Source organism: Petaurus breviceps, unplaced genomic scaffold, assembly GCF_028583685.1.
Source record: "Petaurus breviceps papuanus isolate PSGF00001 unplaced genomic scaffold, PetGlider_PUasm1.0 183, whole genome shotgun sequence".
NCBI lineage: Eukaryota > Metazoa > Chordata > Mammalia > Diprotodontia > Petauridae > Petaurus > Petaurus breviceps.
In genome coordinates this window covers 20464465-20488830 of record NW_027185791.1, presented here as the reverse complement: position 1 = coordinate 20488830, position 24366 = coordinate 20464465, and the positions used below count along the sequence as shown (strand labels likewise).

The 24366-nt window shown below is 38.8% G+C and overlaps 2 protein-coding genes across 6 annotated transcripts in view; one reads left to right on the top strand and one right to left on the bottom strand.

The window, feature by feature from the left end:
• The window catches only part of MUC8 (mucin 8), a 133541-nt gene extending 110874 nt beyond the window's left edge, over positions 1-22667 (bottom strand). For 2 of the 3 annotated variants that reach the window (XM_069088005.1, XM_069088006.1), the window contains exon 1: positions 21382-22667. In XM_069088005.1, coding sequence (XP_068944106.1) covers positions 22041-22667 — 627 coding nt within the window. In that variant the 3' untranslated portion in view covers positions 21382-22040. Of the gene's footprint in view, positions 1-19521; positions 19582-21381 lie in introns of those variants that run through there. The other variant, XM_069088007.1, reaches the window with a different exon arrangement.
• FANCC (FA complementation group C) overlaps positions 22574-24366 on the top strand; it is a 209323-nt gene continuing 207530 nt past the window's right edge. For 2 of the 3 annotated variants that reach the window (XM_069088002.1, XM_069088001.1), the window contains exon 1: positions 22574-22712. The gene's annotated coding sequence lies outside the window, so the exon portion shown is untranslated. The remainder of the gene's footprint in view (positions 22713-24366) is intronic. The other variant, XM_069088004.1, reaches the window with a different exon arrangement.

The window sequence follows — 24366 nt, the reverse complement described above, 5'->3', positions numbered from 1 at the left end:
GGCATCAAAGAAGAGGTATGAGATGACATATCCCATCCTTCTTTAGAGAGGTAAGGGATTAAGGGGTAGAACAGTACAGACAATGTTAGACTTGTTTCATGAGTGGTGTTTTGTGAAAATGTTTTTTCCCTCTAATTTTAATTTGTTGATATATATAAAGTATATTGAGGAGGGGAAAGTAGATACACTGGGAAATATAGGTAATGTAAAAAACAAAAAAACAATAAAATTTATTTTAAAAAAAGACGAGGTGACTGGGACATTGGTGGTCTCATTAATAAATAAATTTTAACTATACTACAAGGCTGTGAAAATTAAAATTATTTGGTATTGGCTAAAAAATGGAAAAGGTGATTAGTGGAAGAGATTAGTTGCACAAAATCCAGAAGCAAAAGGACATAATGGAATAGTGTTTGATAAATAGGGTAAGAACTAACTATTCTAGAAAAGACATCTGTGAAAAGTAGAAAGCAGTATGGATGAAATTAAGTTTAGACCAACATATACCACGAAAAGCTGCAGATGGATACATGACTCTAATGCCAATCATGGCAGCACACCTGAGGACTGCTGCTGTGAATAATTTTAAGGGTCTAATCGCATAGTATAATGAACTCTCTATTCAGAACTAAACATTGTTCAATAAAAGCAAAGCATAATATTCATAAAAACATCCCAAAGCAATACACATATTTCAATATATATGTATATGTATACACACACACACACACACACACACACACATACACACACACGAAAAGATGGGATCAATACCAGTAACCTATAATTTAAATGGTCTGATCCCACTCCTTTGCCCCATTCATCCAGATCAGACTCCAATCACTAGTTTCTATGCTTTTTTTTCCTCCTTTAAATCTCCAGTTTATGATTCAGGCCCTAAAGTTGCTTGTTATTCTTATGATTATTCCCTCTTTGACTCTATCCTTTCTTATAAGTCCCTTTCTGCTTGTCTCAATTCTTCTAGTAATAAGCAGTTCTTATTGGTACTTAATTTCTGAGTGCTGTATTTTTCCTTTAACCAAACTGCCTGGAGCAAAGCTGTCTCATTCTCTTTCTGAAGAAATCTACTGAAAACTGGCTTTGTAACTTTTTGGGGCTCTGACAGGCCAGGGACTTGATCCTGATATCTTTAGTAAAGTCTTTAGACCTGACATGTCCCTACTCAGAGTGTCTGCATACTTCTGGCCATCTTCTTGTAGACTTAGATTAAATGAAGGAGTTCCCTGCTTCCTTTTACCAAAGAAAGGAGTCTTCCTTTGGTACTACTGATCATTGTTCCATCTAGTGCCCTTTTAAGTAAGTTTGTCAGGGAAGTTGGGCTCAGCTAGGATCTTTCATATTTTTCTGTTTTAACTGGAAGTTTCCAACATATTTTTCACTATCCTCCTCTATTCCAACCTTTACATGGAAAATACATATTAATTTGGAGGGTCTTTTGAGTTCTTTGTAGAATTTATCTATCTCTTTATCACCTGCAATAGATGTTGGCACCTAAGTTGCAATTATTTTCACAGTGGTCTTTTCAAAATGCTCATGCCCTTTGACCCAGCAATACCACTTGTAGGGTTATATCCCAAAGAGATCATAAAAATGAGAAAAGAAGCCACATGTACAAAAATATTTAGAGCAGCTCTTTTTGTGTTGACAAAGAACTGGAAATTGAGGGGATACCCATCAATTGTGGAATGTCTGAACAAGTTGTGGTATATGAATGTAATAGAATACTACTGTGCTATAAGAAATAATGAGCTGACAGACATCAGAAAAAATCAGAAAGATTTATATGAACTGATGCTGAGTGAAGGGAACAAAACCAGGAGAACATTGGACACAGTAACAGACACATTGTGTGATGACTAACTTTGATAGACTTGGCTCTTCTTAGCAATGCAAGGTTCTAAGACAACTCCAAAAGGAGCATGATGGAAAATCCAGAGAAAGGATTACATAGTTTGAATGAAGATTGAAGCATAAAATTTTCTTTCTCTCTTTTTTTGTTTTGTTTTCTTTCTTATTTTTCATAGTTCATTCCATTGGTTATAATTCTTCTGTACAACATGACTAATGTGAAAATATGTTTAATATGAATGTATATGGTGAGCCTATATCAGACTGCATGCCATCTTGGGGACGGAAGAGAGTAGGGAGGGGAAGAAAATTTAATACTCAGGAGCTTGTGGAACTAAAATATAAATTAAAAAAAAAATGATCATGTGAGGTTTGCAATATAATAAAGAGCTTTAATGACTACTTTTGTTCAATGCAACCAAATCAGATAAATTACTCCCAAAAATGAGGTGCAACCACTGGATGACATGCAAAACAAGTACAAAGTAGATTTTTAAAAATTAACCATAATGGGTAGCATGCTTTTATATACTGGTGTCAAAATGTGTCATCCAGAAAATGTTGAAATCAAAAAAGATTAGCTGGTCAAACAAATTCTGGTCAAGAGAGTGCAAGGGAAGTACCCAGCATGGTGGGGGGACTCTCTGTGGCTAACCTGTAGCAGAACATGGATATGAATATACAGGATGGATGGACAATATGTGTGAAAGGAGGGAATATGTCTTTGCAGTATTTGACACTGTTGACAACCTTTTTCACCTGGATATTTTCTCTCAGTTTTTGTTATTGCTCTCTCTTAACCTCCTCCTCTCTAACTATTCCTGTTTCCTTTGCTGGATCTTCAATCTTTTAACTCAAAGTTTCTTAAACTATAGGTCACAACCTCATATAGGGTTGTGTAAATGAATGTGGGGGTCGTGAAAAATTTGGCAGCAATAAAATGTTTCTGAACACACAATGACCAAAAATTAATTCAAAATCAAATGTGTAATAAATCTGAGGTGTTGGGGAAGCTAGGTGGTGCAGGGAATCGAGCACCAGCCCTGGAGTCAGAAGGACCTGGATTTTGCATCCGGCCCCAGACACTCAACACAAAAACTAGCCATGTAACCTTGGGCAAATCACTTAACCCCAATTGCCCTCCAAAAAGCAAAAAAAAATTAATCTGAGGTGTTTCTGGAATGGCTTGCCCATATTGCATCATGTCCCTTCACTCCAGCCTTGGTTCTGAACACACAACATACGTACTTTGCACTATACATGCCATCACACCACATAACACCAACAAATGCTGCCAGAAACACCTCAGTTCAGATTCAAGAATGTTGTATGTTATGAATTGCAGTGTTTTTACTCTACATACTCTTATAGAAACATAATAATTTACACAAAAGAAAGACTTTTAGTATTTTCCTATCTTCATTCCTCAGCATATAAGTATCAAATTGGTACATCTTTGGACTGTATTGTGTCAGAATGTTTGATTTTTAAAATTGCTGGTATCTCCTTCTTTTATAGAAACATAAGTATTTAATTGCAGCAAGTAAATACAAAAACCCTTTAATAATATTTCTCCACCATCCCCGCTATATGTATATGTAAATGTGAACGTCCAGTTCTAAAATTAAGCACAGACAAATGTAATTTCATAAACTAAAACTAGTATTTATTTGAGAAACTATTAGCAACATTTATTTATATTTTAGGACAAAATTTTTTTTGGTTAATGTTAAGTGGCTGAATTTAGACAGAAAAGGTATAAATACCAATGAAAAAGTGGCAGTTGTCTCTACCAGGTTGTAGTACATCTAAATTGACAAGAAAAAGAAAGTATGTCTAATCATTTTTGCAACTTGGATTCACTTCTTTTTTTTCTTTCAATATTTTTTATTAATTTTTTTGTTTCCTTTTAGTTTACAGGATTCAATTCCACAATTCCTTGAATTTCACATTTTGTCCTCCTCCCTCCCCTCCCCCCCCCATGGTGGCTTATAGTCAAGTATAGGATCTGTAAATACTTTCACATTATACATTGGTCAGGTTATAAGGATGGATTGTACCAGCTGGAATGAAAAATGGTAAAGAGGACATAAAACCAAATAAGAGAACGAAAAAGATCAGGTATTTTGCTTCTACCTGGATATAAACTTAGTTCTTTCTAGTTCTTTCTCTGGATGCACATTTTCCTCTCCATCATGCGTCTTTTGGGATTGACTTATTGGGATTCACTTCTAATAATGATGATGGCATGGAAAAACCTCTTTGCTTAATTTGTAATGAAGTTTTGGCTGTGGAAAGCATGAGACCAACCAAACTAAAATGACATTGTAATACCAAACATGCAGTGTACTACAGAATATAAAACAAATAAACCAAAGAAATATTTTGAATGATTTAAAATCTTCAAATAAAGGAAAACAATGTTTTGAGAAAATTTAGTCAATGAAAAGTATTGACTTGCAGCTTACAAAACTTATTTAATTGGGGCAGAGTCAAGATGGCGGAGTAGAAACAGGATTTCCATGGCTCCAGCTCCCACCTTCTTCAATTCATGAAAAAAGTGACTCTGAACAAACTTTGGAGCTACAGAACCCACAAAATTACACAGAGAAGCTAACCTCCTGCTGAGCAGGCTAGCTTCCAAGAAAAATATGAGTTGGTTACAGGCCATAGAGGAGCTTAGGAAGGATTCTGAAAATCAAATAAGAGAAGTGAAGGAAAAATTGAGAAGAGAAATGAGAACCATGCAAGAAAATTATTAAATGAGAGTCAACAACCTGACTGAAGAAAATAACACCTTAAAAAATAAACTAACTCAGATTGCAAAAGAGGCTCAAAAAGGCAATGAGAAGAAGAGTGCCTTAAAAAGCTGAATTTGACAGATGGAAAAAGAATCTCAAAAGCTCACTAAAGAGAATCATTCCCTCAGAATTAGATTGGAGCAAATGGAAGCTAGTGACCTTGTGAGAAATCAAGATACTATTAAACAGATCCAAACAAATGAAAAAATAGAAGGCAATGTGAAATATCTCATTGGAAAAACCACTGACATGTAAAATAGATCCAGGAGAGATAATTTTAAAATTACTGGACTACCTGAAAGCCATGAACAAAAAAAGAATCTAGAAGTCATCCTTCAGGAAATTATCAAGGAAAACTGCCCTGATGTTTTAGAACCAGAGTGCAAAATAGAGGTTGAAAGAGTCCACTGATCACCTCTTGAAAAAGATCCCAAAAAGAAAACTCCTGGGAATATTATAGCCAGGTTCTGGAGTTCCCAGATAAAGGAGAAAATATTACAAGCAGACAGAAAGAAGCAATTTTAATATTGTGGAAACATAATCAGGATAACTCAGGACCTGGCAGCTTGTACACTTTGGGATCAAAGGGCTTGGAATATGATAGTCCAGAGGTCAAAGGAGCTGGGATTAAAACCAAGAATTACCTACGCAGCATAACTGGGTATCATGTTCCAGGGGAAAATATGGTCATTCAGTGGAATAGAGGACTTTCAAGCATTCTTGCTGAAAAAAAACCAGAGTTGAAAAGAAAATTTGACATTCAGATACAAGAAGCAAGAGAAGCTTGAGAAGGTAAATAGGGAAAAGAAATCATAAGGAACTTATCAAAGTTTAACTATTAACATTCCTACATAGAAAAACAATAATTGTAACTTATGAAACTTTTCTCAGTATGAGAATAGTTGAAGGGAATAGAAATGTGTGTGTGTGTATATCTGTATGTATGTATATGTATATACATACATACATATGTCTATATAGGAGGGTATATGGGCATATGGATACCTATGTGCATGTGTGTATATATGGGTATAGGTATAAATAGACAGAGGGCACAGGACCAATTCTATAGGAAGGGATGATACTTAAAAGGTGAAATTGAGAGGTGAGAGAGGAATATAATGAGAGGAGATGGGGAGAGACAGAATGGGGTAAACTATCTCATATAGAAGACGCAAAGGAAAATTGTTGCAATGGAGATGAAGAACAGGAAGGCAAAAAGGAATGAGTCAACCTTATTCTCATTGAATATGGCTCAGGGAGGGAATGACAAACACATTAAATGGGGCATCGCCCTACAGGAGAGTAGGGGGGAAGGGGATGATAGGGGGGATGATGGAACGGAGGACAGGCTGGGGGAGAGGGAAGTTGGAAGCACCCACTTTTTTTGTTTTTGTTTTTTTGCTTTTTGGAGGGAATTGGTTTTAAGTAACTTGCCCAAGGTCACACAGCTAGGTTTTCTGTTTGTGTGTGTTAAGTGTCTGAGGCTGGATCCTAACTCAGGTCCTCCTGACTCCGGGGCCAGCACTCTACTCACTGTGTCACTTAGCCGCACCTGGAAGCACCCATTTTTGAAAAGGGATAGGATCAAAGTAGAGAATAGAACAAGTGGGGGATGGGATAGGAGGGAGGGAAATATAGTCAGTCTTTAACAATATATACACTATGGAAATGTTTTGCATAGCTACACATGTACAACCTATATTGAATTGCTTATCTCCCCAGTGAGGGAGGGTGACAAGGGAGGAAGGGAAAGAATCTGGAATTCAAAGTTTTAAAATCAAATGTTTAAATATATATACATATATATATTTATTATTTTACATGTAACTGGGAAATGAGATATACAGGCACTGGGGCATAGAGATCCACCATGCCTTACTGAAAAGTTGACAAGGGAATGGGGGAAGATATGGGAGAGAGCAGATTGGGGGAAGAGATATTCAGTGGGAATGCTGTTTTTGGGTGGTGGGTAGGGAAAATCGGGGAGAAAATTTGTAACTCAAAATCTTGTGGAAATGAATGATGTAAACTAAAAAATAAAAAAAGAGAGGAAAAAAATTATTTAATTGTAAAAACTAAAAATCTTACATGATAGAAGATCTCATGTTACTTGCTGCTATTAAAATGTCAGAAATAGTACATGGGAGAAAAGTATGGGGATGAAATTGTAAAGACCAATTCCAGCAGCTTAAGGGCAGGCCATACCTTGCAATTCAGCTAGATGAAACAACTCATATTTCTAACATGGCACAGCTGTTATTTTATGTAATATGTGTTTATGAAGGAAGCCATACATGAGGAATCACTGTTTTGTCGCCCTTTGGAAGGGCACATAAGAAGGGAAGACAGCTATCTTAAAGTCAATGAATTTTCACAAATGAAGGTTTACAGTGGAAAAATTGCATTGAAGTCTGTATAGATGGTGCTGGAGCAAAGATGGGTAAGAATGTTGGTTTTGTAGCAAAATTTAAAGCTGGTAGCAATGAACATATCACCTTTACCCCATTGAGAGGCACTCATAGCCAAAAAAATATCACCAGTTAGATGTCATGCTTCAAGACGCTGTCAAAATCATCAACTTTGGGGGTGGCCAGGTGGCACATTGAATAGCACCAGCCCTGGAGTCAGGAGGACCCGAGTTCAAATCTGGCCTCCGACACTTAACACAAAACCAGTCGTGTGTCCTTGGGCTAGTCACTTAACCCCAACTGCCTTACCTTCCCCCCTCCAAAAAGCAAAAAAAAACAAAAACAAAAACAAAAAACTTCATTAAAAGTTGCAGCCTTTAACAGTCATTTGTTTTCAAACCTTTGGAAAGACATGGACTCTGATTACAAAAGTTTGTTACTACACACAGAGATAAGGTGGCTCTCAAGAGGGTGAAGTTTAAACAGATTACTGAGATGGAAAGATGAAGCTGTTCTATTTCTGACTCAGCAGAAATTCAATTTTGTTCATTTTTTTCATAAAGACTTATGGTTTTCAAAACTGTGTTATTTGTTGGATAGTTCTGAAAAACAATGATTTAAATATGTTGCTTCAAAGAAAAATTGTAACATATTTATGTTAAAAATAAAATGGAAAGTTTTACGAAAAAAGTAAACATATGGAAGAATAGGGTGGAAAATGGTTCTTTAGAAACATTTACAGCTACAGGTGATTTTGTAAATTGAAAATAACCTTCCCAATGATTTAATTGTAAGAGTTATAATTGATCATCTGAAGTGCCTGGAGACATAGTTTCAGAAATACTTCCCTCCAAATTTTGATTCTAAAAAACTAAATTAGGTTAATAAACCATACTCAAAAATTTTAAAAAGTTGTTCATATGCCATTAAAAGTTCTAGAAGAATCTGTTGAGTTATCAAGCAACAGAGGTTTAAAACTTGAGTTTCCTAAAAAAAATTGTTTAATGAATTCTGGCTTGGGATTAAGACAGAATTTCCAATAATTTCTGAAATGGCCCTAAACATACTTCTGTCATTTTGTACTACCTATTTATGAGAAATGATGTTCTCAGCATTTACAATTATAAAATCAAAATATTGATCAACTTTGAAAAACATTGAAGATGTTCTACATCCTGCAGTATCAAATATTCTGCCAAGACTTAATTCTTTATGTAAAAACAAGAGCCCACCCACCTCATTAGTATACAAGTTTGCTTTTTTCTTTAATAAATGGTAAAATTATATGTATACCAAAGAATTATTATTATTATTTTGCCTTTTGGAGGGCAATTGGGGTTAAGTAACTTGGCTAAGGTTACATGGCTAGTTTTTTTTGTGTAGGTGTTAAGTGTCTGAGGCCAGAACCAAACTCGGGTCTTCCTGACTCTGGGGCCGGGCTTTACTCACTGCGCCACCTAGCCGCCCCCAAAGAATTATTTTAAAATAAATTTATGATTTATCATCAGTAAATGTTTGATTTATGTACCTATTTTATATTTCTATATCCCTGGGATGATGTAAAAGCTTCTCCAGTGAAAAGGGGTCTCAAGTGGAAAAAGTTTAACAAGCCCTGCCTAATCACCAAGACTCTGTCCCAGGTCCTCTTCTTTTCTCTCTGTACTGTTTCACTGGGTGATCTCATTAGCTCCTATGTTTTCAATGGTCATTTCTAAGCAGATGACTCACAGCATTGCTTGTCTAGCTATACTGGTCTACTTACTAAACCTTACGTATGAGGAGGATAGTGATGCACTTCCCATTTCTGTACTTCTGTAATGGCTATCACTCCTTCCTAGAATGCTGCTGTTCTTCACTGCCACCTGTTTGAATTTCCCTGGCTTCCTTTAAAGCTCAGCTTAGAAAAGTCTTTTGCGGGAGGCCTTTCCTAGGTATACCCCACTCCCCCACTACCATCCCCCAGCTGCTCATGCTTTTCCCTCTAAGGCTACTTTCTATCTATATTTGTCTCATTTGTACTAATAAATATATAATATGTATAATAATAATATGCCTATGTTATCTCCTCCATTAGAATGTATGTTCCTTGGCCTAAGAATTATAGAGTCAGTTAAAGGTCTCCATTCAAGTGGGATGAACTAGTGATTTCTATAATAAGGGGTAAGGTTAGGACAAATCAAAGGTTGTCCTACTCACATCCATGAGTAAGGAACTCATTATCAAAGAGAAGGTATGGGCTGGAAATAAAAAGTGATTCAAAAGAAGCTTAAATAAATTACCAAATGAAAAAGAATATGTTCCACTGATTTTGCTTTTTCCTTAGTATACTCAGTCCTTTAGCACAATGCCCAACATATAGTAAGCACTTAATAAATGTTTATTGATTGGTTACAGATTCAATGGAGTATTGGTGTAAAGTATAGCATTATGCCTTAGTTTTTTTTCTTCAAAATGCTGTAGAAGAGAAAAATAAATGAATTTGTTATGTTTAGTAGTTAAAATTTTTTAACCTCATAATAATTTACTTTATCATAATGTCTTCAATGTTCTGAAAGTCTAATTTAGAAAATGAATAAACAAGAAAAAAATTGTAGTTAACTAATGTCATTAAAAAGTGCCTATCATTTAAAGGATCAATTTAAAACAGACACAGGGAGGGGATGAATAATTTCTGTTCTTATTCTGTCTTATGGTTGCCAAAATTTGTCAAATAACAAATGCACATGATTACTTTTTAATTAAAAAAAACTGAAGATGCTTATTCTTAGAAGTTCTTTAAAATTAATTTCACACTAAAGTGATTCATTATGAATTACTTATGAGGAAAATTATTTTGAAGCTATGTGCTCACTTAAAAACATAATTTATTACTTTGAGGGGACAAATGTGCTATATTAGTTCTCACATGTCATATCTGATGAGAGCCTTCTTTAAATAGAAAAGCAGCTTTTACTGAATAAAGAAATGATTTAAGTATTTGCATAATTCTTTAAAAAATATCAATATTTTCTTGAAATTGAGTTTGCCATTGATCAAAGACCAATGGGACAGTTTGGTTTGGAAATTCTCTATGACAGAGGTTGTACAATGATATTATCCCTCCTCTGCTAGTAGAATTTTATATAAGAAAGTTTCCTTCCTTGAACTCTTCAATTTTGTTCATAGTTTTCCCTTTTTTAAGGACACTACTTGAATTACTATTACTTTCAATAAGCACATATGCTGTCTCAAGAACTTCATATGAAAAGTAAGACCCTCTCCTACTCCAAACTCTGAGGGTGGAGGCAAAGAATAAGTCCCCAGACTACAAAGTTTGTTTAAGTCTTATCTATTGTCTCTCCCTACTGGCCTTGATTCACACCTTTCTCTTATAAACTGGACACCACTGAACTTTGTGATCCAATGTTCTAAAAGGGAACTAAGATACTAAGATAAAAATATCTTTTTTTAAAACTAGTGAAATTTATATATAACAATGGTTATCTCTCTCTCTCACACACACACACACACACACACAAATGACCCCTTAACCATAGGCATGCAGAAAGCTGAGGGCCTGGCGGTCACTGATCACAAGCTTTATGTACACCTATGACTTTAACTTTTAAACTACAGGAACAATAATTATTTCCTCTGTTACCCTTAAGTCCCTGATTGCCTTGGCAGGAAGCAAAAATGGCCAAAGTCATAATTAGAGATTTTTTTGCATCCAGTACAAGTCCCTCAGTTGAGCAGGTTGAAGGATTGGGGCAGCTAGGTGGCGCAGTAGTTGAAGCACAGGGCCTGGAATCAGGAAGACCTGAGTTCTAATTATACCTCAGACAATGGGCAAGTCACTTAACCCTATTTGCCTCAGTTTCCTCATCTGTAGAATGAGCTGGAGAAGGAAACAGCAAACCACTCTAGTATCTTTGCCAAGAAAATCCCAAATGAGGCCATGGAAAGTCAGACACCATTGAATAATAACAATGAAAGAGTAGGGGAAATAAAGGAATTCTTGGGCAGTGGCCATGAGGATGCTGTTGGAGAGGCCAAGGTGGATTGGAATGGGGAAAAGGAGAGAGGGGACAGGGTAGGAATGCACACTGGCCTCCTATCTAGTACTTTCCTATTTTAATTAGTTATTCTAGTTAGCTCAAGGGCCGGTTTTTGTCTTTGCCTTCTAAATTCTTTAACCTAAGACCAAGCCCCATTCTCCCTGCCCTTCTTTTTCTGAAGATCCCAGAACAGCCGTCACCACCTACCACGGCTTCAGGAGATCATAAATGGTAGGTTGCTTCTTCTATTTTGTCTCTTCTCACCCAGTGATTTGGGATTATGGTCTTTGTCTCTACCAAAACCTTTCTATTCCCTGCCCTATTCCATGTATGGCAAGGAGGTTATGGGGAGATCTCTTAGATTAATAAATGAGTCTGCTGGTGACCCTCAAGATCCTCATGTGGCTTGGGAGTCTGTAGCCAGTGCATACTCACATGGATACAGGGAACTAAGGAGCAATATACATAATTGTAATATGCCACGGCATTAGTTCAGAAAGTGGGTAAGAGGCAGAGTGAGAAAAGATCATTCTGACCAATTTTCACACTCAGGACAATAAGTCTACATTTGGACTTTTATTATGTGGAACACTACCATGGCCCTCACAGCCAGGAAGACCAGGTATGTTAGATTTCACATCTCTCCCAGGGTTTTCCAATACCAGTAGGAGGGCTTGGGGGTATCTAGGCTTTTTTGAAGACTGTTTCAGCACTCAGTAGTTGTGTTCTCTCAATTGTAAGGAGTAGTCTCCTACATCCTAGTTCCACTTAACAGCCAGATTGGCTTTTACAAAGAAATAATTACTTCAGAAGGAAAAGTCACAAATGTACAAACATGCTCCCTAAAAGGTAGGCCTTAATTTCCCTCCCTCTTAGTCTCTGGGGTGGAGGAAGGGGATCAGGTTCATAGTTCAGCATGGTTCCTATAGAGCATGCAGTCAGTTCCAAGTCAAATTCTCCTTAGGTTTGAGTCCCAGACACCCCAACTTCTCCAGGCTTCCCTGCTCAGTCAATTGACTACACTCTCCCATCTGCAATCCTAGCTCCAAGGTCTCTATGGCTACAGCTATGGATTAGGTGGGGATCAACTCTGGCACCCAAGACCGAGGACAAATGGAACAGAAGAGAAACAAATAAATTTCCAGGTCCATTTTTCAGAGCTGGGCAAAAGGTGGAGCAGTCTTTCCTCTCTCACAGGTTCAGTTCGTGGGACCCACATTGTGGATGAACTATGATCTTCACCCTCTAAACATACCAGGAAGGAATATGTTGGAAAAACTATGAGCTCAAAATATCTTGAGCCAGGAAAAAAAAGTGTCTCAGTAGCTTCAGTTTTAAAGACTCAGTCTTTTCTGGGCTGTTTTGGTTATACAGTCAATCAGAGGAAACTACACCCACCCATGTAGTAGGTGACACTTAATGCCTCCATGTTAGGCAATCTGGGCATGCTCTGAAAGCCCAGACACACACACACACACACACACACACACATACGTATACCTATATACATCTATGTGTTGTATATATGTATATACACAAATATACATAAAACTGTATATATGTATATACACACATCTGTATGTCTGTGCACATATATCCTATATTGCCAAAAATGGGAGGTTTACAGGATAGATCATATGACCCTATTGTGAAGTGAGGCATTTAAGGCCACAAATGTGTTGTATAAATCACTTAATGTCTTTTTGCAAGAGGAGGCCTGGTGCCACCGTGGAGAGAGCACTCACTGGACCTAGAGTCAAGCTCCAATTGCAAGTGTGGCCTCAGACACCTCCTCGATCTCCAGCCCTGGCCAAGGCACAACCTGCCTGCCTTGGGTTCCTCAGCTCTGAAATGGGGATAACAGCACCTCCCTCATAACGACTGTCACAAGGATTAAATGAGATCTTATAAATTTAAATTATAAACAAAATAAATCTTATAAATTAAATGAGATCTTAAAAAGCACTTAATGGTGCAGAGTTTGGCACGTAGTAGGTGCTTGGTAAATACTTATGATTCCTGCCTCAGATTTTTCATTTGTCGGATGTGGCTGATAATCCTATACCTACATTGTTAATTTTGTGTGATTGTGGTGAGGATCAAATGAGACAATTTCTGTGAAATCACTTTGGAAATGTAATAAGAGACAGATAACTATGACATACCTTTAGTATTAATATAGTGATTATTTTAAGTTCATGACAAATAAAATATTTCAAATTGGAAAGCACTTGTGCTGGATGACCACTAGTTGGCTGTGTTGTGGTGGCTAGCCCTTGACATAGATGGCTGCTGAGACCCTTTCCATTTCGTAAAATCTATGAAAATGAAAGGATCACATTATTCATGGAATGAGACTTTTTAGGGACATTAAGGTTCCAAAGTTGTGCCAAAATATTTTGCTTAATTTTTTAAAAATTCTAAGTTAAAACACATGCAGAAACTTTTCCCCTGTGAACAAATCGGTTAAGGAGGCATTACTCACCATATTATTTAGTGGCTTAATTTATTTTTATATAAGTTTTGTAGTCCACCATTGAGATTTAACTATTGATCCATGATAGAGTATTTCTATTACCTGGTCCATGATGGGGCATTTCTTCCTTTGCTGGGTAATTTAAAGCTTGAAGTCACTTTAAATAGAGTGTGATCTAAAATTCTGTACACAATATGTGTTTATTTCTATTCCTTTCCTTTTCTTCCAGTGATTCTAAATGGCATAAAATAGGAGCTAAACATGGATCTTCAGAAAACCTTTGATTGTGTTTACTCAATATTTGCCATGCACTCTTGTCTAAGAGATTACTAGGTCTCAGATGGTAGTGATATGTTTTCTTTCTGATTTTAATTGCAGCCACAGTCCAGTAACCTGCATTAAAACAACAAAAATCCTAGAACACTGAGATTAACTCCTACTTGAAATTGTGTACTTTACAAAATTAAAAGAAAATTTCATTGCAAGTCTGAAGAAAGCATAATATAAAATATAACTCCTGGAAAATAAACAAGAAACTTTTAATGAGCCCTTCTATCCTAAAGACAAACAGATACATAGACACACAGATACACAACCAAATGCCCAATCGTTTCCCTTTCTAAACAGTCTCATTTCCCTCTGTAGTTATATGCTGCTCCAACAACCTTAACTTTCCTTCCTGGAGTAGTCCTTTCAGGTCACTAGCCAGCACTCCCTTGGCAGAACCTTTCTTCCACTCCAGATGTCCCATCTCCTTTCTCAGCATTGGACTGACAATTTGGGAGACATGGTAGATGCTAGGGGATTAAGAGGTAGCCGAGCCCCTATACAGTTCAAAGTGTGTTTGAAATCAGCATTATGAACTTGAATTGTATTTGTAATGTTTAACCCCTCACACTGCCAAAGCATATATCCAATGTACTTATAGAATAATAATTTTTAAAAGCCAAGTATTGCTCTCTAGCAGGTCCTTTCAGCTACCAGGAGGCACTGTTAAACTTTGCTCTCCTCTGTAGCACTGTTCCCAGCTGCTGATGTCAAGGGCCTCAAATGTACTTCCCTGAAATAGAAGGCCAGATGTGCCTGGTGTGACAGTCTTTCAGCTTTCCCACTGTTTTTTTTGGGTAAGGAAAATAACATTCCTTTGCTGGCCACAAAACAACTTTATCTGTCACTGCACATAGTTTTTACCACCATGGAGGAGAAAACCTCCAAGGTTTTGTCCATTTGGCAGGAGATAAAGTTTTGAAGCTGGAGGGCAATGGGAACCTGATTTTTAGACAAAGTTTTATGATGCCAGGGGCTGGAAAGAGTGGTAGCAAAGAGGAATAGCTTCCGGGAGAGGACTTGTTGGTCCTTAATTGCATCACTACTAGAATGTCTATACTATTAGACTCAACAAAGGATTGGCAAACATGGTTGGGGCTCTACATGAACTGCTGGAGGGAATACCCACATGGATGATATCATGAATATGTTGACATATTGGATTATACTGACATCTATTGGATTTTAAAGATCACAAACAAGAATAGTTGTGTTTGATTTTTAAAAGTAAACAAGAAGTCTCAGAAAATAGGTAGAGAGAATGTTGCTAGATTCTCTTTTTATATTTGAAATCTAGATATATGTATTTTCAAAAATGTGGGTACTCCCCACTAGGGTCTGTTCCTTCAGATGGATTTTTTTTTTCTAGTTCAAAAAAGCAATCCTTTGGAAGTCTGCTTGGTATGCTCCAATTTAATTTTGAAGGAATTATTTTCTTCAGCGAGCTTTTGAAATTACTTATCCATCTGGCCAATTCTGCTTTTTAAGACATTCCTCTCCTCACCGGCTTTTTGGACCTCTTTTGCCATTTGAGTTAGACTATTTTTTAAGGTGTTATTTTCTTTAGTAAATTTTTGGATCGCCTTCAACAGGCTGTTGACTCATTTTTCATGATTTTCTTGTATCGTCATTTCTCTTTCCAATTTTTCTTCTACTTCTCTTACTTGATTTTCAAAATCCTTCTTGAGCTCCTCCATGGCCTACAATCAGTTCACATTTTTCTTGGAGGCTTTGGATGCAGGAGTTTTGACTTTGTTGTCTTCTTCTGGTTCTGTTTTGATAGTCTTTGTCACCAAAAAATGATTCTATAGTTTGATTTCACTTCCTCTGTTTGCTCATCTTGCCAGTCAATTACTTGACTTTTCAGCTCTTTGCCATGATAGAACTCTGCTTCCAGAGTGGAGAGAGCTGTGTCCCAAATTTCTGGGGTTTTGCCCAGCTGTTGTCAGAGCTTCTTCTAGGTACCTTCCTCAGAACTGTGAGGAGAACTGCCTATCCACAGCCTCAAAAAGCTCTGCTAGGCTAGTGCTCCTCAACCCAGAACCACCACTCAAGACTGCCACCCAGATCCCAGCAGGACAAAGCAAGAGAATCCTATTTCAGCGCCAGCAAAGAGAGTCCTTCAATTACCCTCTGGATGGTTGCTTGGTTCCCCCACAATCTGTGGAAGTGGAGCTCAGGAGGTAGCGGCTGTGGCAGCAGTTGCAGACACCTCAATGACCAGGGGCAGGGGCTGGACCACTGTGCTCTTCTCTTACCCAGTTCCAACAAAGTTTCCCCCACTGACCTTTTACTTTCTTTTTGGTGTTTATGGGTTGAGAAGTCTGGGAATCACCACAGTTGCCGGTGATTCACTCTTCTGAAGTCTGTTCCAGCTGGTCTGGGTCAGGCAGCCCACAGGAGACTGTGCTCCGCCCTAGCCTGGTGTGACAATCCCTTCCTGTCAGCCTGCCAGGCTGCCTTCAGCAAGAGATTTGTTTCTCTGTCACTTTGTGGGTTCTGTAGCACTAAAATTTGTGTAGAGTCATTTTTTACAAGTATTGGAGGTGGTTGGAGTGGGAACTCAAGCAAGTTCCTGCTTTTACTCTGCCATCTTGGCTCTGCCCCCCAACTCTGCTTGGTATGGCACTAAATAAATTATTTTAGGAAGTAAAGTCATTTTGTATTGGCATGGCCCACTCAAGAATGATTAATACATTTTCAATTTATTTGTCTGTTTATATTTCTGTACAAAGTGTTTTGTAGTTGTATTCATATAGTTTTTGTTTATATCTTGATAGGTAGCCTCCCAATTACACTGTAATTATTTTGAATGGAATTTATCTATCGCTTGCTGCAGTGTTTTGTTTCTAATATAAGAAAAGCTGATGAAATATATGCATTTGTTTATATCTTTTGATTTGCTCATTATCATTTTAATTAGTTTACTTTTTAGGTTCTCTAGATAGACCATCATCCCATCTGCAGAAAGCACATTTTGTCTGTCTATATTTATTCCCTCAATTTTTTTCCCTTGTCATGTTGCTGTATTTAGCATTTTAGAAGTGTATAAAAAATGGTGGAGGCAATGAATTTATTTTCTTTACTGCTCATATTATTGCAAATACATCTAACCTTTTTCCATCACATGTAATTTTGGCACTTGATTTTAAATAGGTATTGCTTATCATATTCAGGAAAGGTTCTTTTATTTCTGTGCTTTCTAGTGTTTTTTTTTTTTAACAGAAACATATTAGATTTTGTAAAAAGTTTTTAAAGTATCTTTTGCTATAATCATGTGGTTATTTTTTTTTTGTTATTCATATATTCCATTTTGTTTGTAGCTTTCCTCATACTGAATCAGCTTTGTATTCCTCCTGGCATAAATCCAACCTGGTCATATAGGGTCTTTTCTTTTTAAAATGATATTGTAGCCTCTTTGCTAAGATTTTTCTTTACTATTTTTGCATTGATGTTCATTGGAGAAACTGTTCTAGTTTTCTTTCTCTGCTTTGTTTCTCCCTAGGCTACACAGTAAGCAAGACCACACTCATACCATAGAAAGAGCTTGGGAGAACTTCCTTTTCTAATTTTGCCAACAATTTGAATGCTTAATAGAATTCACTTGTAAATTCACCCGACACTGAGCTTTTGTTTTTTCTTTTCCTTTGGGAGTTCATTCATGGATTGTTCAATATCTTTTTCTGATAATGAGGTATATTTAAATACCCTATTTCTTGTTCTGCTAATCTGGGCATTTTTATGTTTTTCATAAAAATTAATGTATTTTACCCAAATTATCAGTTTTGTTAGCATATAATTAGGCAATACTTTCTAATAGCTCCCTTTGTTTAGTCTTCAATTTTTGTGAATACTTGTTTTTCATTTTTACTACAATTGGTTTTTCACCCTCTTTTAAAAATTAAATTAGCGATTTATTCCTTTTTCAAAAGTTTCAATTACCAATTTTCCCCCAAATTTTTATTAATCTCTCCCTGTTTCTGGAATTTTATAATTTCGCATTTAATTGTGTTTTTTAATGTTACATTTCTAATTGTTTTAGTTGCATAACTAATTCATTGATCTTTCTATTGCTGATACAAAGTTTTAGAGATATACATTTTCCTTTAAAAAATGACTTGGTTGGGGTGGCTAGGTGGCGCAGTGAATAGAGCACTGGCCCTGGAGTCAGGAGGACCGGAGCTCAAATCTGGCTTCAGACACTTAACACACACAAAAAAACTTGCCGTGTGACCTTGAGCAAGTCACTTAACCCCAATTGCCCCCCCCCTCCAAAAAGCAAAATAAATTAATAAATGCTTGGTGGTATCCTGAAAGTTCCTGGTATATTGTGTCACTGTTGTCATTTCCTGTGATGGAAATTTCTATGGTTTCAATGATTTGTTCTTTGACTCACCCACTGTTTAGGATTAAATTATTTTTAGTTTCCAATTATTTTTAATGCTTTCTTCAAAGTCCCTTTAGTGAATATACATTTTATGGTATTGTGGTCAGTAAAGGATGTACTTAATATTTCTGCTCTGTGAAGTTTTTATTCCCCAATATATGGTAAATCTTTGTAAAGATGCCATGCATTGCTGGGAAATATAAAAATGCATTCTTGACCATATAAAAATCCTTTTCTTTTCCCAGAGTTCTATCATTTCTTACTTTTCTTGCTTTTTTTTGGAGGGGGGAGGGCAAAGTAACTGGGGTCAAGTGACTTGCCCAAGGTCACATGGCTAGTAAGTGTCAAATGTCTTGAGGCTGAATTTGAACTCAGGCCCTCAACTCCAGGGCTGGTGCTCTATTCACTGTGTCACCTAGCCACCCCATTTCTTACTTTTCTGAAGTTCTATTCTGGTTCTTTCTTCCTTATTTTTTTTTTTGTTATATTTGTCTAGGTCTGTTGAGGTCTCCTATTATTATAATTTTACTATTTCTCCCTATAGTTCAATTAAATTTTTTAATATTTCTATATTATATATGGAGCAGTAATATTAATTTGTTAGATATGATGCCTTTTAAGGGTTATATAGTTTCCCTACTTGTCTCTTCATGCTCTTCCATTTTTTTTGGCAGTATACTTTAAGTTAGAATATTAGTTTTGAATGTAGGAAGATCTGGATTTGAGTCTTGCCTTGGACACATTCTGTCACCACAAACAAGTAATTTAACCTCTAAAGTGTCCCAGGCGGTTCTCAAAGGTTATATGTGTTACAGACCAACTGCCAGTCAACATAGGTGTAGGTTATTTCCAAATTAGAAGATTTCTACACTGATAAAATCACAGGTATGGACCAAAATAAGTTTCCCTTCCAAACATTTTATACCTCTCCTCTTTCAGATGTATTGAGAATTAATTCCTCAATGTCCTAAAAATTTTACCATCTTTATCATGGACCTCTTCTTTGTATACCTGGCTTAGTCTAGTTACTCTTTCCATCTTCACTTTATTTAGTGCCATTCCTATATTCTCATGTAGTGCATCAGGGACTATAATATTAGAATCCAAATGTGGTAGGTTCTCTGTTACTCATGGAGAAAAAGTGTTCACAGGTTTTTTCTTTCTTTTCATTTGTTGCCCACTTTTGGTTTCATCCTTAAATATTCTCAGGATGATCTGATTTAATTGGGTCTTTTACAAATTCCTCTAAACATTTCTTTTTCTACCATTTTTTCTGAATGTTTGTTGAGAGAGAGAGACAGAGAGAGAGAGAGAGAGACAGACAGACAGAGAGAGAGAGAGAGAGAGAGAAATATTTGTTCATAATTTTTCTCCATATGGGCTTACAAATCAGTTATATTTTAAGCCAATGTTACAGTAATATCACCATCCTTGGCTAATGTGTTTTTCCACTTGTTGAGGAGACAAATTCTCTCCTTCCTAGGGCAGTATCTAATATCTACTTAGGAAAAGATGTTAGTAGGTCTTGATGTTTGTTGTTTTATCCATTTCCTATTTTTTCAGCAATTTCCTATGATTTAGATGTGCCAAGTTGAAGAGTTTTTCATGGTTTTTTGTATTTTCTCATTTTTACTCTTTTATTTTGGCATTTTTGCAAAAAATGAGATGATTTTTGCAGTGAGATAATTGACTATACTTAGATAGTCAATTTAGAAAAACCTCCCACTCAGGTAACCAGTTTTCCTAGGCTTGTGAAGGCCTTGATTGGTGAACTGACATCACATTCCTATTCCTTGGCCTTAGCTCTTCTCAGAAGCACAAGCATGGCTATATCACAGCTAACCAACTATGAGAAGTTCCCCCTGGTCTGAGATATAACCAACTGTGAATAAATGTAACGGATTCAGGACTGGCCATAATTATCAATTAATGTAAGAGGATTTACCAACAAGTCACTGACTGGTTGAAAATAAAAATGACAATCTATCTACTTGGACTATCCAATGCAGAAGGCAGCTGGTGTGGAACAGCTTTTCGAGTTGAACCCTTTGCAACACTTAAAGACTCTTTAGCGCTTTGACCTACAAAATACTTTGGTAGAGCAAAGGAGGCAGGCTGACTTTAAGCAACAACCAGACCAGTTGAGGTCTGACTTCTACTGAAATTCACTTGCAAATGTCTGGCCCTAAGAAGGTCCAGCTTCTAGTCACTGCTTCAAGGAGATGGAGATTAACTCTGAAAGATTACTGCTACTGCATTCAACTGTGAGTGCCTATTACATATTGAGTACAGAAACACTCTAGGACTGTATCCCTGGGGAACAAGTCTCTAACAGAGAGAGGAAACACAGGAAAACAAAAGCAAAGAGGAACCTAACTCCCAAGGAGCTTAAATTCTAATAGAGAGTGCCATATCCATAGTGAATGAGGCCACAGGGATGTGACACATATCATGGGCAAAACTGATTTGTTCATGTCTCTCGAACTGGAAGGACAACAGGAAAATGTACTCCCATAATGCATGGTATCAAGGTGGCAAGGCTGTTGGCAAGGTTGTGGAAAAGACAGTCAGAGAGCAGAGAGTGAAACAAAACCTGGTGGCTGGGGTTTCTTTGAAAAAGTGGTGGGGAGAGACAGTCACCCAAGGGACACAAAGGTCCCAGAGCAGAGATTTCCTCAGGGTATCAAGGTGCTGGTGAGACTTGTAAGAGTTGGCTAGAAGGTCAAGAGCAAAGTGTTACGAAGTTATTGGGTTCACAGGTGGTGAATGTTCCTGCAGAAGGGTCCCACGGTCATATCGGTAATTTCCCAACAGTGAAATTTCATTTTTCATGCTATTATTTGCCTGTATAATTGCCTCACAACTCTCTTTAAAAGTATTCATGCTATGTAAGTGTGAAGCATCAGTGTATTGTATAAGCTCTTTCCCTTTCTTTTCTCACCCCTATCTCGTATTTTGCAACCTATTTCTTGCAGTTTTTCCCTATGTTCACCTTTGGACTGAAGTCAGAATAGAAAAGAACATGTTAATGTAACTCAGAAGGTTTAATTAAATTATCTGAAGAATTTCTCACCTATAAATCCTCTTCAGCTTGATGCATAATCAGCAATTATCTTCATGGTGGTCTTAAATGTTTTTAAAGAAAAAAAACCTCTCTGAGTTTTTCCCGTCATCTTCACTTCCTAGGATAGTTCTCCATTTCCTCCACACCTTATAACAATGATAAAAGGGGGGAAAAAACCAAACAGTTCACCAATACTAACCAAGATACGAAATAAATCTGATGGTATAAGAAATGTGCATAGTGGTCTTATAAGAAATACTCATCATGACTAAGAGATGACCTTAACAGAGGCAAGTGGGTGCAGGTCTTGGAGCCAGAAGACTTGAGCTGGAGTGTGGCCTCACTTAACTACTGTCTGCCTTGGTTTCCTCCTCTGTAAGATGAGGTTAACCGAGTCATCCACCTCCCAGTATTGTTGTGAAGATCAAATGAGATATTCAGAGACACGTGTCGAAAACCTTAAAGCATTATGTAAACGTTATTATCATTCCTCCACAAAATAGCAGTAAATATCAAAAGTGGGTATAAGCTAAGCATTTATCCTTCTTAATGAAGTCATTTGTCTCTGGATGAAACCCAGGACCTGCGGAGATCTGCAAAGGCAGAGGGGGTGCAGGGGCGCCAGTCTGCGGCTTCTCCTTGGTTTCGGGGGGCTGCCCGTGGAGGGCTCACGTTCTTCTGCCAGGCTCTGCCCCCGTCAGAACGGGCATCCTCGTGGTGGTTCCGGGCCCTTTCTGTCTCTTGTGAGCACAAACAGCAGCCCTACAGAGCTGCCGCAGCCTGAGCCGGGGGCACGAGGGCGCGGACCCCGGACAGAGACGCGCGGCCGGGCACCGGGCACAGGCACACCCCGGGCCTCCCGGATCAGTCTCCTTTTCAGAGCCCCCCCGCCGCGCCCTCCTTGTCCCGCTGCCGGGGTGGGGGGGGGCGTGGCTACACCGCTTCGGAGCGGCCTCCTGGGGTAACCGAGGCAGGAAACATCCTGCGTCCCGCCCTTTGCCTGCAGGGAGCTGGTGATTACGGGGCTCCTGTCTGGCAGCCCCCGCCCCCCGGATCAAGAGACCCGGACACGGTCGCGGCCCTCCCTCCTCCGCAGCCCCTCTGGCGAGCCCAGCAGGAGGTAACCTCCGCAGCCTCGGCCGCCGCCGGCCCCGCGCATGCGCCACGCGCGCGCACGCGGCCCAACTCCGGACCATACTCCCAGAATCCCCCGCGAGGGCGCGAGAACGCGCCCGTCGGCGGGGCGGGAAAGTTCTAAAATTACGGAGGAGGCTCCAGGCGCCGGCTTCCTTCATTCCCTTCCCTCAGACTGTTGGAGCCTCCCCGGAGACGACCACCCGGTAAGCAAGGTAGAGGGGAGGAAAAAGCCGGACTAAAGAAGTACCGTTCTACGTGCCCACACCTCCTGCCTCCCCCGCCCCCACCGCTGACCTTTGGGGGAAAGGACAGAGGTCATGCTCCCGACTTCGAGGCTCCCCTCCAGCTTCCGGGCTTTGGGAGGGAGTGGGGCTGGGAAGGCTCGCGCTGGGGGCGTGGCCCACCTGCGGAGGGGCGGGGCTGGCGGGGAGGGCGGAGCTCTCTCTTCTCTCATTGGCTGGGAGGGGTGCGAGGGTGGAGCGTTGGTTTTCTAGGTCTGAGGACCCTTTACCTTACCTCCGGGACCGCCGTCTTATCCTTGTTAACCACGTGACAGAAGAATCTTTAGGCTGCTGGGGGAAATGTTCTTAGAGAGAGGAACAATTCTGTCGCACGTTTATTAAAGCCGGGCATGTGCGGTGCCGGTGTCCCTGCCGGTGAAGTCCCGGGCTGTAATTGCCGTGTGACCCCGAGGGCTGCCCGGGGCACCCAGACGGATGGGGGATGAGGTCGGGGTCGAGTCGTCCCCTCGAGTCCCTGCGGGGCACGCGGGCGTTAGAGCCGCCGCGGGGGTGGCAGGCTTCCGCGACGTCCCGCGCCTTTCCAAGCCCCTGCAGGAGGGGAAGAAGACCGGGGAAGCGTTTCTCGGAATCACCCTTCCGGGACTAGATGCTGCCTGTGTCATCACCTGGACAACTAACGAGGGACGACCTTTTTAGGGGATTGTGCTGAAATCATCTGCAGTGTTATGTGCGATTGAGCTTTCTTAAAGAAGCGCCGTGTCGCATCGGACTGCCCTGAGAAATTATTACAGCTTTGGGAGGCATTCACACGTGTCGCTTGGCTGGTGCCCTCATGGATGAGGCGTCGCGGGCACTCGGAAGAGAAGTTGCTGCATTTGTGTAGGGCTGTGCATGTGTTTGTGAAGAACAGGGCTCTTAAGCATTCTCAGGTGTCAATATCTATTTCCCGGTAATGATTATGCAAATTTAATATTGAAGCAGGCTTGTCTAGTACACAGCCGGACTACGAGCTGAAGAAACGTCTTGCATAAAGTAGTTCTAAGTTGATGGGGGGGCGGGGTTTAAACCCTCAAGTTAGGTTAGAAATCAGCAGGAAAGATTGTTAGGTGACTTTTAGGCCAACATTTATACGTTATGTGCACTTATGGCTGCTAAATTAATGACATTAAAAAATAGGGAGGTGATTTTCGGTATTTATTGAAAACATGCTATAATTTGAGAAGGAAAAAAATTGTTTGGAAAAGTTTGAATTAATGTAACTGATTCTTAAGCACTTTATTAAACATTCATAACTTTTTCATCATCCACAAAAGTTTCATTGCAGTAATATCTTGGAAGTGGCCCTGAATTTCCTTGCTAGTAGACCACAGACTTTGGCAGATCTTACCAAAGTAAAAAGATTTGTAGACAGGCTTAGTGACTGTCATTTCAGAACCAGCACAGCTAAGTTTGTAGACCTTGTTGTTACAAGATTAATCACAGCAACTCATGAAACTGGAAATAATTGCAATATGTAATTTTTTATTAGTAGGTACAATACTCACTCTATTGAAATCATATAGCTATTTGCAATTGTTAAAACTACTTATAACCTATTGTGGTCCTGGATTACATG